At 40.3% G+C, this 17,179-nt stretch overlaps 1 protein-coding gene across 1 annotated transcript; it reads right to left on the bottom strand.

Annotated features, from left to right (window-relative positions):
- Positions 1-9,839: 9,839 nt before the first annotated feature.
- Positions 9,840-16,187, bottom strand: LOC149266509 (uncharacterized). The gene has a single exon (XM_089430588.1). The coding sequence runs from the start codon at positions 15,835-15,837 to the stop codon at positions 10,120-10,122; it is 5,718 nt and encodes a 1,905-aa protein (XP_089286714.1). The 5' UTR covers positions 15,838-16,187; the 3' UTR covers positions 9,840-10,119.
- Positions 16,188-17,179: the final 992 nt, after the last annotated feature.

Below are 17,179 nucleotides of genomic sequence, written 5' to 3'. Positions count from 1 at the left end.
CATGCGTGTTGTAATGAACTCTGAGACGTTTCTGTTGTAATAAGCTTTGTATTCTGTTCTTGCTTTTTAATATCGAAGCCTACTGGGCCGTCTGTCTGAGGACAGTTCTGCACGTCTGAGGATAGTTTCTGTTTTCGAAAGAGGTTGAACTGTAAGGCACTGGAGTGAAGACCCGTGGAGAGAGGTCGTGTAAAGACTCGTGCATGTTCCCTGAGAAGAAGAACTAGAGAGTCAGACTCTTATTTCCAGAAAGCTGCGAGATGTAAAAAGTAAGTTCTATATATTATCGCTTCATCTTGTTATAGTCTGTTAAACTGCTCTGTTTGAACGGTCATCCCCAATTTGGTATCGTAAGTTCTATATATTATCGCTTCATCTTGTTATAGTCTGTTAAACTGCTCTGTTTGAACGGTCATCCCCAATTTCCGAGGGGAGTTGTGAAGTCGACTACATCAGCCAAATGGTCAGAGTATCTTATTAAGGGTAGATTGGTTGTCAATGGACTAACACCAAACCCCAATTTTGTATTCTTGTACTAGTGGATGTATGAGGGCCATTATCCTTAGTACAGTAGCCCTAGACTATTGTATTATTCAAGTTGATTAATATAACGAAGTTGGGTTGTTGTACAAATTTTGTAAGAAGTTGTATATTTTGTGCACTAGTAGATTTGTTGTTGTTTATATTTCGTTTTGAAAAGCAGTTTCCTTGTGATGTTTGGTTTGGTAGCATCAGTGATTTAAGATTCTACCCTAGACACCAAGATAGTGGAAAAACAACATGGTATCAGAGCGTGTCTAAGCTACTTTGAGGGACAATGAATCAGAGTGTGCATAGCAAAGCAACTCAAAGAGAGTTATGGGTGTCTAGATCATGGAGCAGAGGGCTTAGCTGAAGACATGGAGATGTGGTCTCGATAGACTACATGGTGAGATGGGTTGGGAGTTCTGGTGGATCGATGGTGGACCTAGTGCACTTCAATATGTTGTGTGGAGGTTTGCAGATTGAGACTTCCTATGTCCTAACATGGATGGTTGCCACAGATCGAGGACTTCTTTGGCATGGACGAGATCAACATGATCGAGATTGCTTCATGTGATGGACTACAGGTTGGCAAGCTATAGTCTCCATTGGATTGTGATGTTGCATATTCGAGATTGGAGGGTTTTGCACAAGTGGTATTTTGATCCAGGAGAATGAGTGCTTGCAGGATTGAACTAGTGGAGATCGTGTAGGCTCAAAGGGAGTCTCGCCTCAGAGGGAGTAGCGTTATGGAGGATTGGGTTCTTCACGTTCAGATATGATGATACAAAGGCACTACCGAGATTGCAAGTTCATTCTACAGAGTATGTTGTAGTAGTGGACATCAAATGGGCTGGTGTCACCGAAGATGATGATGGAGACTTCCTAGTCTTGTAAGTACGAGGGAGTGTTGATTTTTGGTAGCTTGAGAGGTACTCCAAGCCTTGAGGATCATGGGTTTCGAGGAAAGAGCTCCACAAGTGGCCTTGTGAGCTTGAAACCCAAGCTTGGGGTTTTGCACCCAATGTTGTTGGGCCAAAACCGTGATGAGATTGTGACATGTGTGGATGAGGATGATAGTAGATTACGAGACGAATCCAACACATCTAGAATCGTTTGATTCTGAGTTCTCGTTGAAGAGACATTAATTTTTGAAGTTAGAAGGTGGGCTTGTGGGTTGAGTTTCATGTACGCTTGAGTTGGACAAGCCACATGATGATTTGTGAAGCCACCTTAGAAGAATTCGTTGGAGCCCTTGTGTATCCTATAAAAGTAGACTGATGCGAGATCATTTGGTGAGTAACTAAAAGCTCAAAAGAGGAACTCACATTAGGGCAAAGAGGAGGAGGATACTTCTATTTTGGGCCGCTAGTTAGGGCTGACTCTAACAAAGGAGAAGAGGCTTAGTTCAAGCCTCTTTGTCACTGTTTGGATGCCATAATGGCCTAGCAGTAAGGCTAAGTTTCTTAAGGAGTTTTTTGGGCTCGTTTGGGTTTGTTTTGGTGGTGTTTTTGTGTGGGCAAACCTTTGTAAGAGGAGCCGAAATTCTATATTGAAGATTTGAAGTAGGCCGCATCCCTAAAGTGAGGGCCAAACTCTGTTTGGACGGCTATAAACAACACAGAACTTTAGTGCATAGGAGCAACCTCTTAAAGAAAGGAACCTGTAGTTGTTAGGAGGATTTCTGAGCATGAGTTTAGGGTTGGAGTGGACTGGTATTTTTCCCTAACCAAGCCAAAGTCAACAACAAAGGAGCACACCTAAAGCGGCGAGTATAAAAGGTATGTATGAGTGTGTTTTGGGTTGTGTTGTATGTGGACAGACCTCGGAAAAGGAAGTTGTGGGCTTGTATAGGCTATTGGAGCAAGACTGAACCTCACACCTCAGAAAGAGGGGTCATAGTACTGGTTTGCGATAGGTATTAGCTCAAAACAGTGAACTTATAGGAACTGAGACATTGTGGGGGGAGTCTGCAGTTGTAGGAGGGTGTTGGCGCTGGAGAATAGGGCCTACAAGTGCTTATAGTGTGCCCTAACCAAACCACAGTCATGACAGCAGTTATCATCAGCCCAAGGAAGGTATTTTGAGGTTGTATAGTTTGGTATATATCCTAGGGAAATTACATCAGCAGATTGGTATGTTTCATGTCAAGAGGAGCAACAGTAAGTTGCAGAGCAAAAGTATGGTTGTCCTCTTGAACTGATGTAATGTGCAAATTTGGATGAAGTGTCCTAGAAGAGGAATGTTGATGAAGTCTGTTGGCAGCCAAGAGGAAGGGCTTCATAGGTGTTGGATGCCCTAACTAGGAGCAGATGCTACAACTAGGATTGGTCACTCGTGGTCTATTGGAGGGCAACGTGAGAGTGGACCAAGTGTGGACATTGGATTGGGCATTTATGGTCTGTTGTAGGGTAGCATGATAGTGCCCAAGTTGAAGCCCAGTATGCACCATCTTCATGGAATTAGGTGGTTGCTAGAATGGCAGTTGTTAAGCTCATGGGTCTAATCAACCAGGAGCAGTTTGTGCAAGCCTTAGACTCGTGTGTGGAGAAGGACATCTACAACAGATGATAGGCAATCCTCTTAGCCCGTGTTCATTGTGGAAGATGGGCATATTGCAGTGATAGGTGGCAACCCTTTGTGCCCTATGTTAGTCTTCATTGTAGCAGCGCATGAAGACTATAGTGGGATAAAGTCCCTGAGTAGCTGAGGAGTAGCGACGGGCAGTTGTGAGTTGTGAACAACTCGACAAGAGTCTCGATGTGTTGTGCCCTTGATGCATTAAGGCACAACTAGTGAGCAGATTGGATAGCCGAGGTTCAGTGGGCAGATGAACTTGGATCGTTGATAGAGGCAATGTTGTAGATCAGGAGCCGAAGGACCGAGCAGGGACAGAGTATGACCGAGTGGAGTTGTGAAGTCGACTACATCAACTAGATGGTCAGAGTATCTTGTTGAGGGTAGATTGGTTGTCAATGGACTGACACCAAGCCCTAGTTTTGTATTCTTGTACTAGTGGATGTATGAGGGCCATTATCCCTAGTACATGAGCCCTAGACTATTTTATTATTCAAGATGATTAATATAATGAAGTTGGGTTGTTGTACAAATTTTGTAAAAAGTTGTGTATATTTTGTGCACTAGTAGATTTATTGTTGTTTATATTCTGTTGTGCAAAGTAGTTTCCTTGTGATCTTTGGATTGGTAGCGTCAGTGATTTAAGATTCTATCCCAGACACTTGGATCGTGGGAAAACAACATGTTACACTGTGTCATACCCATCCTTGGCAATGTGCTCCATGTGATGAGACTTCGAGCATTTTTAGGCTAACAGAACTCTTCACAAAACCCAAAAGGAAATTGTTGTTGCAATAAGACAACGAGTTCAAGCTGAAAGAGAGGCTCTTAGAAAATAAGCATTGGGTGTTATTGTTGCTGAAATTGAGACCCTCGGTGCCTAGTTGCTACTGGTCTATCAACAAATCTAGCCCTTGGAACTCGATGCCACTTACAAAGTAAATGGCATTAACATAGCCATTACTATCGTTGAAGAAGCTAACCAAACAAACTAGATACAATACCAAGCATACACCATACAATGAACGAATCATCACCAGAGTATAGGTTTGTCAAACACAGACATGTAATTGTCCTTCTCAGTTCAATCTTTTAGAAACGATGACTTCACAACCAAAATTTCACAATGCAATGCTAAGTTATTTAAATAGGCAATTTCTTCATCATGTCTACTCATCGCAAATTTGAAATGTTGTTAAAATTGAGACCCTCAGCACCTAGTTGCTATTGTTCTGTCAACAAATCTGGCCCTTGGAACTCTATGCCACTAACAAAGTAAATGGCATTAACATAGCCATTACTAATGTTGAAGAAGCTAACCAAACAAACCAGATACAATAATAAGTGTAAACCACACAATGAGCAAATCATCACCAGAGTATAGGTTTGTCGAATACAAACATGTAACTGTCCTTCTCAGTGCAATCTTTTAGAAACAGTGACTTCACAACCAAAATTTCACAATGCAAATCTAGTTATTTAAACATGTAATTTCTTCATCATGTCTACTCATCGCAAATTTGAAATGTGTCTAGCATTTTTTAAACTGCTTATAATAGAATCAAAGCTAGAGAAAGCATCATGAGAAGCAACTCAGACAACGTATGCAGTTTCACTCCCAACGGCAGTGACAACAGTGTTCTAAATGGTACAACAAATTCCCTCACCTCAACAACCAATGTCGCCTCAACCATTGATTGAATTTGCTCTGATGCAACACGCCATGGACTAACTGCTAGAAAGGAAGGCCACAAAACTAGTGGCTCAAGCTATTCAACAAGGTAGATAAACTACTGCTCTAATACCATTGTTGGAAATGAATTCAACTTTCATTAAGAATGTTATACATATAAATACAACATTTAGAACATTGAATTCAACTTCCAAGGTTTCTTGGACATCTAATAATTGTTCACCATATCCCTAACGGATTAGGTGTCTAACAGGTACCAATTGTTAGAAACCAAGAAAACACTAAGAGGGGGGGTGAATCAGTGCTCTATAACTTTTAACAATTATTTAGCCCATTAAACACATTCAACGATACAATAGTGCACCAATCACATAAAACTTGAACACAAAGTTAGAAAACAAGAAAACACTAAGAGGGGGGGTGAATCAATGTTTTATAACTTTTAACAATTATTTAGCCCATTAAACACATTCAACAATACCACAGTGCATCAATCACATAAAACTTGAACACAAGACATCTACGTGAAAACCCATATTGGAAAAAATCACACATCTTCTTTCAATTATAATGTAAATGCAAACACCAACTTCAATTTACATTAGATTTTATTGGCACCAACCTAGAAAAGCATCAACCCCCTTTTCTTTTGCAAGCACCCATTTGCTAGAAGCACAAACTCCCACTGTTTGCAGGTACAAGCTTGTTGGATGCACCAACCCCCTAATCTTTATAGGGACCAACCTGAAGGAGACCCAAATCCCTTGATCTACAAGCACCAAGTTGCTTCAGCAACTCAGATGCCTTTTTCATTCATTTACATACTCAAAACTATGACTCCCTTATCATATATCACTTTCACACAAACTTTATCCTCAGATCTATTTCATTTATTTGATCTTTTCTTCTTTTATATCTCAGCCATACAAATCTGCAACATCTCTTTTGCATAGTAGCTTCGATTCTCAGCCAATCTGCCCTCTTTGCATCTGCCCAGCGTTCTCTTGCACTCTCTATCTCAGATCTATAGTAATTCACACACTTTTTCTTCATATCTTTGTTTCCTCTAATATACAGCAACTTTAGAACACACAATTCAGCTACACTTATTTTGCACTTAATCTCTCCCAGCTCTCACTTTCTCCATTTCAGTTTAGCGTTCAGAGCTATTTCTTTACCACACCATAGCTTCCTCTTTTCTTAGTTAACTTCCATTGTTGAGTGTTTAATGCAATCTCACTCTGTGATCTTCATCCCATCACGTCAATTTTGGATGTTTATTTATACCCACCAAACCCTCGTACTTGTCCTCATAACGTTCGAGACCTCAATCATAAAACAACAGAACCATAAAATAAAGAATGTTAGCTCCACAATAACTCCAACTTAAATACGAAATGCATGTGATAATGTTATGGAACCTTTGCTCGAGCCAAAAAGGCCTAGAGCCAATCACAGTATCCAAGTTATAATAGCACAAGTGAAAAGGTGGCATGCTTTTCAGGAGTTGGGTGTCATAGGAAATTTTAAAGTGAAACTTGATTGCTGCTTTGTAAACTTAAACCTCTTATTAGTCAGTAGGATAAGCATTAAATAAACTGATCAGAATAGGAAAACAAAAATTGAAAAAACCTCAGATAATATTCAATTCGGCAAAGACAGAGGCTTGCACATACAAATATAGAAGATAAATGATTTAATTATGTCATCGACTCTATAATTCAATTCAAATTCCCAGATTATGTCTAATATTTTCCTGGGACATGTGCAACTGAAATGGACAGAAGATGGCGGTACAGAAGCATTATTTCTCTCTATTGCACCAAGATATATAACGATGATTTCTCAACTGTTGAAAGAAATACTTCAACACCAACATAATGGAAAACAACACAAGCTTCCAAATTTTATGCTCAAAATTGTTTCTGTGCGGTTCGACAAAATTTGTATTAGTTACAAGCCCAAATAGCGCTGTCACCCTAAAAACTTGCTATTTACCCAGAAGTGATTGTGCAGATCACACCATTTGGGAGGATGATAAGCACAGGAGGAAGGTGTCTTCAAACCGTTAACAATTTAGACACTCGTTTTTGCTAGAAGCATCCAAAATCAAATTAGGATAAAATTTAAAAAGCAGACTGAGTAACATGTGAGAAAGAGCATTTTCTTCCCAAAAGTTGCAACTATATTTGCCAAGAAAAAATTACTTCAGTATTTTGATATTTCAGTGGAACTGTTTTATTGCAAATTTGAAGCATCTACGACAAAGAAATCGGCTTGCTAATTGAATATAAAAATTATTTCAACCCAAATCCTGGACCAAATGTTCTGTAGCATATCTCAAGGTTCATTCAGATTGCATAAATCATAACCACGGCTGCGGATAGATGTCAAACGTTAGAAACAATACTTCAAATCAATTCATTTCTCCAGATTACATGGATGATAATCAGGGTTACAGATGGGTGTGAATAAAAAGACACGAAGCTTTAAATTAATTATTTTCCTATCACCTGATAGGGGAACCACCATATAAAAGTTCGAAAACGGTGATAATAGGAACTTAGCGCATGATGAAATATTATTCTTACAAGACCACTGCAAAATATTCACATCAGGAAGGAAAAACAAAAACCAGATAAAAGAAACTAGTAAAATATGAACAGATAAATACCATGATACAAATAAGTGAGGTGAAAGAATTAAGTACAATATGTGCCAAACAAAATTACAAAGTGAACATTTGAATTTCCATTGAATGTGCTTTTCTATTACGTCGCAAATCCCCACTTGGTGTGAGTACAGCAAATTGCATCGCACCACTCGGGGCAGCGGCAACTGGATTTACAATGTTGCTAGTAGGGGGCCAACCAGGAAAATCCCAATGGCATCTAGCTTGGATATTCACTAACAACCGCAAGCACAAGATCCAAATCTTAAACAGCCCGGTTTTTGCTTTAGTACAAAAAGTTAACAAAACTGCCATAGAAGATACAAAAATTCAGTTCTTCCTTTCTTAAGTACTTATGGCCTTGATCTTAACCTATGTCTCACCAAAACCCCAGGATGGAGATGCAGGTCCAGGGAGACGCACAAGGGGCATGTGGGAGTACCCTCAAATTTTGGGAAAATTTAGGGGGATGGGGGACATCAAGGTTCATATTCATATTCAATAATGAAAGCATAAATACAATGATCCATATATAATTGAATTAAATAATGAAATACACTGGTCTATACTCATCATTCATGCTAATACATACATCATTCATATTCATCATCCATACACCATGAGATAGAATAATGAAATACATTGATCCATATTCATCATTCTAGAACCTACATTGATTTAAAAATTGAATTCACCATTCATCATTCTAGATTCTAAATTGATTTACAATTTAAATTCAACATTCATCATTCTAGATTCTAAATTGATTTACAATTTAAATCCATCATTCATCATTCTAGAATCTAATTAGTACTAAGCAAAATAGGCTATAGTAGATACTGAAGTCTGAAGACTAGAATAGTAAATTGATATAACTCAAACTCAAAAATAGTAAAGAGAGACGAGTCAAAGAATCAGTCTAAGGTCATCAATATCTAGAGTCAAGACTCAAAAGTTGAAACTGATAATTAAAAATGGACAATGAGCATTGAAGGAGCATCGCGGGAGAGGAAAGGCAACAGTTAACAAGGAAGATAGCACTGCAGGGTAAGCCAAGCAAAGGTAAGCTTGGTAAGTCGAATGAGTGAGTTAGAAATTGCAAATTAGTTTAGATTTTGATATTTGTTATGTATTTTTCTTTTTAGTTTCAATTCTTTTTTAATTTGTTTTTTAATAATTTTTTTAATTTTTTTATACTTTCAAGGGTTATTAGACAAAATTGAGGAGGATGTGTCCCCCCTCAAAAGAGTAATGTCTAGGCATCCCCCTTTTGAGGGGTTGCCCAGAAGCACCCCTTTAGGCATTCCCTATTGAGGAGGGGTGCCCAAATGCACACCTTTTGGGGGAAAGCATCCTCACACTGGGGAAATGTTTCCCCTGCGTCTCCCCAAAAGGGGGACGTGGGAAAACGTTTCCCCCAATGTCCCACCATCCCAGGTGCATGGGAACAGTGAGGTGTGTGCACCCCACCCTAAGGGATGCATCCCCATGGAACATTGGTCTGAACACTTAATTTGTCTCATCAATAGAATGGGCTGGATCCAAAAAAGTGAAGTCGTTTAACCTAGTAACCAGCAAATTAACTAAATCCAGATAATTCGGTATGTTTGTATTCATAATGGGAAAATATGCAGTTGATTAAAACTATCCAATAATATGTTCTAACAATAGTATTCCTGTGCAGAAAACATCTGCATGTTAAAGGTGATGCACCTACATAGAAAACATCTGAATGTTAAAAGCAATAGCAATGATATTTAATGCAGATGACCTTCAAAATGAAGTTCTCTACACCGGATCAAATAAGAGAATTAAACAACGTAGTACCATGAGCGAATCAATTTTCATGAAGCCAAAGAAAATAAATAAGTCGATTTCTAGTGCATCAAATGTTTTCTATAGCATAAATTATTGCACTCCAATTGAAAAGGGAATGTTATTACTAACTAGAAATCATTCCACTGCAATTCACCAGGATCATCAATTAAAAGAACAAATGAAAAACATATCCTGGAAGAATCAAGAAAAATAGTAAACCCGTGTTCAAATTTTGATTCATACTACCCAGCAACTGCCAAGTACCATCTGTCTATGCACTGACAAATTTTAAGCATTAAAAAACAATTGCTTCATATTATGAGATGCATCTGATAAAAGCTGCCAATAATATGTCGTAAGAAAAAATTCCAGGGAGAGTCCAGAAAACATATAAACATTAAAGGCAATGCAATCCTACATCATTATTCAACAGGATGACATGCAAAGATGAAGTCAACCTCACTAGTGACAAAAAAATTAACCAAATACAAGCATTAAACTCAGGCTCATTAACTCTCAGTGAACAAGTTTCATGAAGAACGAATGGAATCAAGAAAGTGATCTCAAATGGTATGTTATACATATTCTATAACATACTTGACTGTGTTCTTGTTAAAAATGATTGTAAATACCAATCATCGGAGAATGAACGTAAATCAACAAAAAACTACAAGACTTTATGATCTCGTTGTATTATTTGTTATGGATGAGAAACCAAGGGCAATAAAAGAAAAAGTATAGGGCTTAATAGCATAACTGAACCAACTACTGCCCACATCTAATATAGAACCAACTGAAGAGAGACTAGCAAGGTAAAACTATCATCCAACTCCTGTAGTTACTGTGTTGAATCAGAACCAAACAACCGTCCACCAATGAGAGCCCTGATTACTGGGATGATGCCAATCAAAGCTAACTGAAGCTGTTCAGAGCTGCTTGTGCGAACGCTAATTTGGCCAGAGCCCTTGTTGTTCAAATTTGCACGAGTGACAATCATCATCTTCCTTCCTATACCAAACTGTGACTGGAGATTGCCACCGATAGCAAAATCTCCATGCCAATTCATTATAGAGATGCCCAGTGTGGAGAGTGTTTGGCCAATCGGATAATCCTTATCTCTCAAAGTGGCTTCTAAACTTCCCCCATATGCCACATGGCCACCACCAGTCATAGCACCACCATTTACTGCGAACTTCAACCTCTTTCCAATCATTATTCTATCTTCAAGTTTCATGCCAGTCACAAATGTATCTCCTAAATATGTCAGAGCCAGTCCACCTGTAGTCTTATTGCACTTAAAATTGCTAAACCTAGTCTCACCACGCAAAGTGTATGCAAGGCCCTTACCAACAGTTTGAACATCAAAACCTGCTTGTGTAACTTTATGTTCTCCATGCTTTAAAGAAGCAGCACATTCCAACTGAAGGTTGGCCTCCTTCTTATCCTTAGTAATTTGGCCAGAGATTGAGGCTGGAACCTTATTTCCAATAACAAGCATTTTCTCCACATTCACTCCATCATAACCAATATCATGGTCCCAGCCATGAGTATCTAGAACTGGCCTTACAAGCCATTGATCAGCAGTTTCAAGATAACGATACCTATAGGTAGGATTATCAGAGTCAAACGCCAGAGGCATTGCCATATCTGGCATAGGTACTGCCACTGCTGCTGCCCCAGTGATGTCCTCCTCAAAATTTTCATCAACTGTGTCTGATTCAACTTTATGAGTTCCATGTGTCTTCTTTATATTTCTTCGCCGCTTCAGCTCCTCTTTCCACTGTTTCTTCTGAAACAATTTTTCCCGGTAATCTACTTCATCAAAATAAGCTTTCCTTTGCTCTTTAGTCAGTTTAGATAGCCGATATTTACTCAAAGGCTTGAAAGGAGGAAGGCGATCATACTCATCTTCACCATCTGAATCTGACAGCTGCTCCAAATCTTCATCAGAATCAATATCTTCCCCAGTCTGCTCATCAGGGACCTTCAGTTGTGCTCGAGACTGCAGAAGAGAGGACAACAGAAATGGCAATGGTGGAGCTCGGGTGCGAAATCCAAATGGCCTTCCAGGGGTACTGTCTTGTAATTTCAAAAGTGCATTTGCTTCAGCTAAAACCTTTGATGAAAAGCACAACAACAATAACTGAGGCTTCCAAACCTGCCCATTGGGTAAAACACTTTGACCTGCCGTGTTCTTTCTACATAATGGATGATTTTCCACTAGTGAAACAGGATTCATAAGACGCATATCACCAGCTGCTTGGCGTATGGAATGTTGCACTATTTGACTACGCTGACCCATAAACATCTCATAACTAAGAGGTGTTCCACTGGGTCCATCTGGAGGAGCTGATGAAGCATGCGTGAGAACTACAATGGCATTGAACCAAATGGCAGCTCCAAATGTCTCAGTGATGATTTTGAGCAGAGGGAGATCACTATAGTCCCTACTCTGCACATCTAAGCGATCAACATACAGGACAATATCTGGAGGGCATTTCCTGATAAACTTTTTAACAGATGACAGGATTGCCTTATTTCTGTGCTGATCTGAAAAAGAGGACATCAAACCAGGTGTATCAACAACCCTCACCTTTATACCATGAATAGTGCCCAGTATCTCTTGAACCTTTTTTGTTGCAGGGCGAAAGGCACTGGTTGCAGACCTAACTTCATCGAAAATGGAATTAATTGTTGCGCTCTTGCCTACACCTGTTTTTCCAAGAACCAAGATGTTACAAGTGAAGTCCAAGTCCTCGTTACCTGCTGCCTCCAGCTCCTCTGCAATTTTATTGCCCCTGTCAAAACTAACAGCCCTGTCGATGCTTCTACCTCTTTTTAGACCCTCTGCCAATCCCAACCTATACAAAACCTGTGTAACAACAACATTCTGAGTACTTTGATCTAACCTTTTCACAAGTCGTAAGAACTTCACTCTTATGGTCTGGAGTTTTTCCTGTGTTTCATCATAAGCATCAGCAGAGTCCGTGTTGTCCTGATTATCTTCCACTAATGCAGATGAGCGGGAAAAAGCTGGTTCATTTGTTCGGGAATGCTGAAGATAACGAGGAATGGGATCCAATAATGGAACCGATGATCCAAGCCCTGCAGGGGGTGTTGAAACAGAAAACCCTGAAGCACCAACTGAGGGATTGTTGGAGACAGTCCCTGCTGAAGTAGCTGCCTCTAGTAAGGCGGCCCAAGCAGGAGAGTCAATCATTTCTTCATCTTCATCTTCATCATCATCCTCATCATCATCATCATCTGCTTCTCCCCCCCAATCTGCAACCATTCTTCCAACAACGTTTTGGATAGACTGATTATTACTAGTAGATGATTCAAATTTAAACTGGGGTTTAGTACCAGTGGCCACATTTTCTTCTTCAACCGCATATTTCTCTTCCATATGTTCATCCCTGGAGACAGAAAAGTTTGATTTTGTTTCAGGATTCCAGTCGACCTCTCTTTGAGTAAACAAATCAACAGTGGATGCTTCAGGCTGTGAGATGATGCCATCTTGGGCTTTCTCACTCACATTTGCATTTGTCACTAGCACTTCAGACTCCATACATTTCTTTGGTTCCAAAGATCCTAGCTTTTCTCCCTGAGCTAACTCCACTCCTCCTTTCAGTTGTCCTAAACCTTGACAAGTCTGACATTCTAAATTGAACTTAGCTCCTTCCCTAGTAGTCTCATTGGCAACATCCAATCCCTTAATAGTCTCACTTTCTGCAGCCTTAGTTTCCTGCTTATCATCTGCTTCAGTCTTTTGAGTATTGTCTGGCTCCTCGACAGACATAACATTCTTCTTAGATTCCAAATTATCTGAGGCAACTTCCATCCCAGCGTGCATCTCAGCCACATTAGTTTGTTGTGTCTCATTTGTTCTAGATTCTTGACTATCAAGACCTTTATCAGTGCCCTCCTGCTTGACATTGGGATCCTCCAATATCCATTCTTTAGCAGTTGCTTGAAGATGAGCTACCTTGGTTTCCAGTAAATCATCTGCCTCAATTTGTTTACCATCCAAACCTTCCTTTCTACAATCAAGTATATCCTCCTCAGTAACCCAATCCTGCTTGGAATCAAAATCCAGTAAAGCACCATCCCCTTGATGCCTGACAGTATTAACAATATCCTCTCCATCCATCCCCTCTCGTTCCAATTGAGGTCCATCTTTGTGTGGGCCTTCTTGCTTGGAGTCAGCAACATGCTCATGCATGGATTCAGACTCGTGTAAGGGAATCTCTTTAGCAATACCCTGGGAAGGAACAGCCTTTGCTTCCTTTATGTCATCTGCCACAGATTTCCCCAGATCATCTACTTCCTTCTCATTTTTAATAACTTCCTGTTCTACGACACCATCCACTAAATCATTATCAAGCAAGGCAGCCTTTGCTTCCTTTATGTCATCTGCCACAGATTTCCCCAGATCATCTACTTCCTTCTCATTTTTAATAACTTCCTGTTCTACGACACCGTCCACTAAATCATTATCAAGCAAGGCAGTGACATCCGTAGCCATGTTAGTGCCAACAGAATCCTCGTTGCAAATACCCTGATCATTGGCCTCCTTTTGGCTACCAAGCAATCCCTGTATGGTAATCCCATCTTGTTCAGAGTTTACCGCAACCAATGTATCCCCATCTACAACCTTCCCAGTATCAACAATCTCTGCCGTGGCAACTTCCTCCTGCTTATCATTGGAATCCTTCAAAAAACCTTCTTTGGCATTAGCAAGAGCCTCAGATTCAATCTCCTCATTGGCAATTTCCCGCTGCTTATCATTAGAATCCTTCAAGACACCTTCTATGGAATTCACAAGGGCGTCCAATTCAATCTCTGCATTCGCAATTTCCTGCCGCTTATTATTGGGATCCTTCAAAAGACCTCCTGCGGCATTTGCAAGAACCTCACTTTCAATTGTTTCATTGTCAATCTCCTGCTGCCTATCCTTAGGATCCTTCAAGATGCCTTCTTTGGCATCTGCGAGAACCTCAGTTGCAATCTCTGGACTGGCAACCTTCTGCTGTTTATCATTAGAATCCTTCGAGACACCTTCCTCAGCATCTGGGAGAGCCTCAGTTTCAATCTTTGCACGGGTAACCGCCTGTTGCTCATCAATGTAACCCTCCAAGAAAACTCCTGTGTCATATGCAAGATCCTTGTTTCCAATCTCTGCATTAGCAATATCCTGTTTCTTATCATTAGAATCCTTCAAGGCACCTTCTTCAGCATCTGCGTAAACTTCAATTCCAATGCCTGCACTAGCAACTTCCTGCTGCCTATCATCGGAATCCTTCAAGACACCTGCGGCATCAGTTGCAAAAATCTCATTTTCAATACCTGCATTGGCAATCTCCAACTGCTTATCATCAAAATCCTTTGATACAGACTCTTGAGCATCTGTGAGAACCTTAGTTTCAATCTCTGCACTGACAGCTTCCAACTGCTTATCATTAGAATCCTTTAAGACACCCTCTCCGACATCCGCAAGAACCTTGGCTTCAATCTCTGCACTGGAACTTTCCCGGGATTCACTGCCGGAATTCTTCAAGGCACTTTCTTTTTCATTTGTGAAAAACTTTTCTTCCTCGACCTGGAATCCCCCATCGCCGCCAACAGGCTCTTTCAATTCAGACTCTGCAAAGGCAGCACCTTGAACAGCAGAAACCAAATTCTGAACTTCTACAGTCTGACCTAGAACATCCTCCTCCGACGCTTTTCGCCCAATCTCCTCAACCCCATCACCAAACTTAGCAAGCACCAATTCAGGGCACAGGGTTTCCGTCATGGCTTCTCCATAACCCTCCATATTCTCAACTGTTTCAACCCTTCCCTCAACAATTCTCAATCCCCCATTATCCATCCCTCGGTCTTCCAAAACACCCACATCACCAAATTCCCCACTAACACGTAGGCCCCCAGAGAAAACAAAATGCGGGACTTTAGCCACATTATAACTCTCTCCCTCTTCCTCGCTCGCTAAATCCTCATTCCCTAAATCCTCTCGAGGCTGTTCATCATCATCACCACTAAGTTTCGCTACGGGCCTATTCAAGGATAAACCTGAAGAAGAAGAATGAGAAAGAGGAGAAGAAACCTCTCTTACCATGGCAACAAGTGGAACGAAATCCTCCACGACGGCCTCGTCCTCGGCTGAAATTCTTCGCTCATCTGCAGCCTTCAGTCCCTCCGTTTCATCTACAGGAAACGAACTGTTCTCGTTAGTGCGCCTTACTCCGCCCTGACCTTCGTACGAAAAAGTAGAATTTTCTGCCGTAAAAGACCCCACAGGGCTTTCCACCACAAAGGGGGCGGTAGTCATTTGAAAATCCTCCCCTGCCTCTTCTTCGGACTCGGACGCGGACTCTTCCGTTCCAAAATCTTCCTTGTCATCGTCTACGTCCTCCGAAAGAGGAGCGCGGATGGGAATCGAACCCGGAATAGTTTCCGAATCTGCTGCAGTTCCCTCATGATTTTCCCTTTGGGAGGCAAATGGGGTCAGCTCTGGGCCCGTTTCGTCACCGGAAAGCTTCCCAGTTGCAGGCTCCATGTGCTAAAAACTTTTAAAAAGTAGACACTATAGGACTGCCCGGGTGGATTTTTTTCCGTTCTTGGAAAGCGTTGCAGGGTATGACAATGGAGAATTCATAGGGCGTTGAGAATTATAAGGGCGATTATTCCAACTTGCAAAAGGTAGAGAAACCCCACCTAAACCCTGCAAAACGAACGAGAACCCCTCACACACATGGTTACAGACGGATAAGGCGCCGATCCGACGGCCGGGAACGCCATACTAGGCATATTGGCCGGGACGAAAAACGGAACTAATGTCTGTCTAATTGAGGTTTTAGATTGTGGTTGGAATTTTGGTTGTTAAATAAGGAAATTATTCAGCAAGAAATCTCCGATTGGAAAAATAATATAGCATTTTAGGTTTATATCTCCGTGTATTCTTCATCGAAGTAGTTTACTCACTGATGAAGATATTAGAGTATGCGTACAAATCCTGGAGGTATCTAGTTTCAAAAGTTGTATACTCAGTTGTAGTATACTCAATGATGCAGATGTATATACACTTAATTATTTCGGTATTGATTGACTTTGCATGGAGATAAGTTTATCTTTTTTTCCATAATTTTTTTTATTTCTTTTTCCATGTAGTCCAATAAAACTATGATTTTTGGATAAAATTCTTGGTAAATAGGTGAAACTAACTGTGAAATAAAATAAATTACTCTATATGGAAATAAAATAAATTACTCTATATCTTTCCCATATGGTTAAAATTTTAAGGTGAAATTATAATTTTGAACAAAATTTTTGTTAGATGCGAAAGAAAAATCCCTTCTCATACAAATATATATTTGTTAATATGTATAACTATTTATACAAATAGGAACGGAGGCACAGGCTCTAATAGGATGGCTAAAGCTCTAGTAGGCGTTCTTGCTTTTTGTGTTTTCTTTGATGTTCAGGGTATTTCAATCTATGGTGATTCTAGGATGGTGATCGATCATGTTAACGATGCTTGCCACATAAGGAGCTCTCACATGGCACGCTGGATGGACAAGATAATGTTCTTACGGGGACTCTCGACAGATTGTTCCATACAAGCAATTGGTCATGAACAAAATCTCCAAGCTGATTGCCTATCCAAGGATGGTTTGCTCTTAGACTCAGGGTCATGGTCTATGGAAGTAAAGATGGATGAGAATTCTTGTTTTGTCCAGGATTTCTTTATCCCTGGTTATTAAATTTTGTTGTTTCTTTGTGTTTCTCCTGAATGGTTTTTGGCTTAAACCTTTGCTGATGCTTTGGACATGCCTTGGTTTTTTGCTTAAACTTTTGCCGATGCTTTGGACATGCCTTTTGTCTGTCCTGTAAAGTTTTTC

The sequence above is a fragment of the Pinus tabuliformis genome, chromosome 6, assembly GCF_031772625.1.
Source record: "Pinus tabuliformis cultivar Carrire ecotype Pingquan chromosome 6, CPIR1, whole genome shotgun sequence".
Taxonomy (NCBI): Eukaryota; Viridiplantae; Streptophyta; class Pinopsida; order Pinales; family Pinaceae; genus Pinus; species Pinus tabuliformis.
Note: the sequence above shows the minus strand (reverse complement) of the source record. Positions and strands in the feature narration are given on the sequence as shown.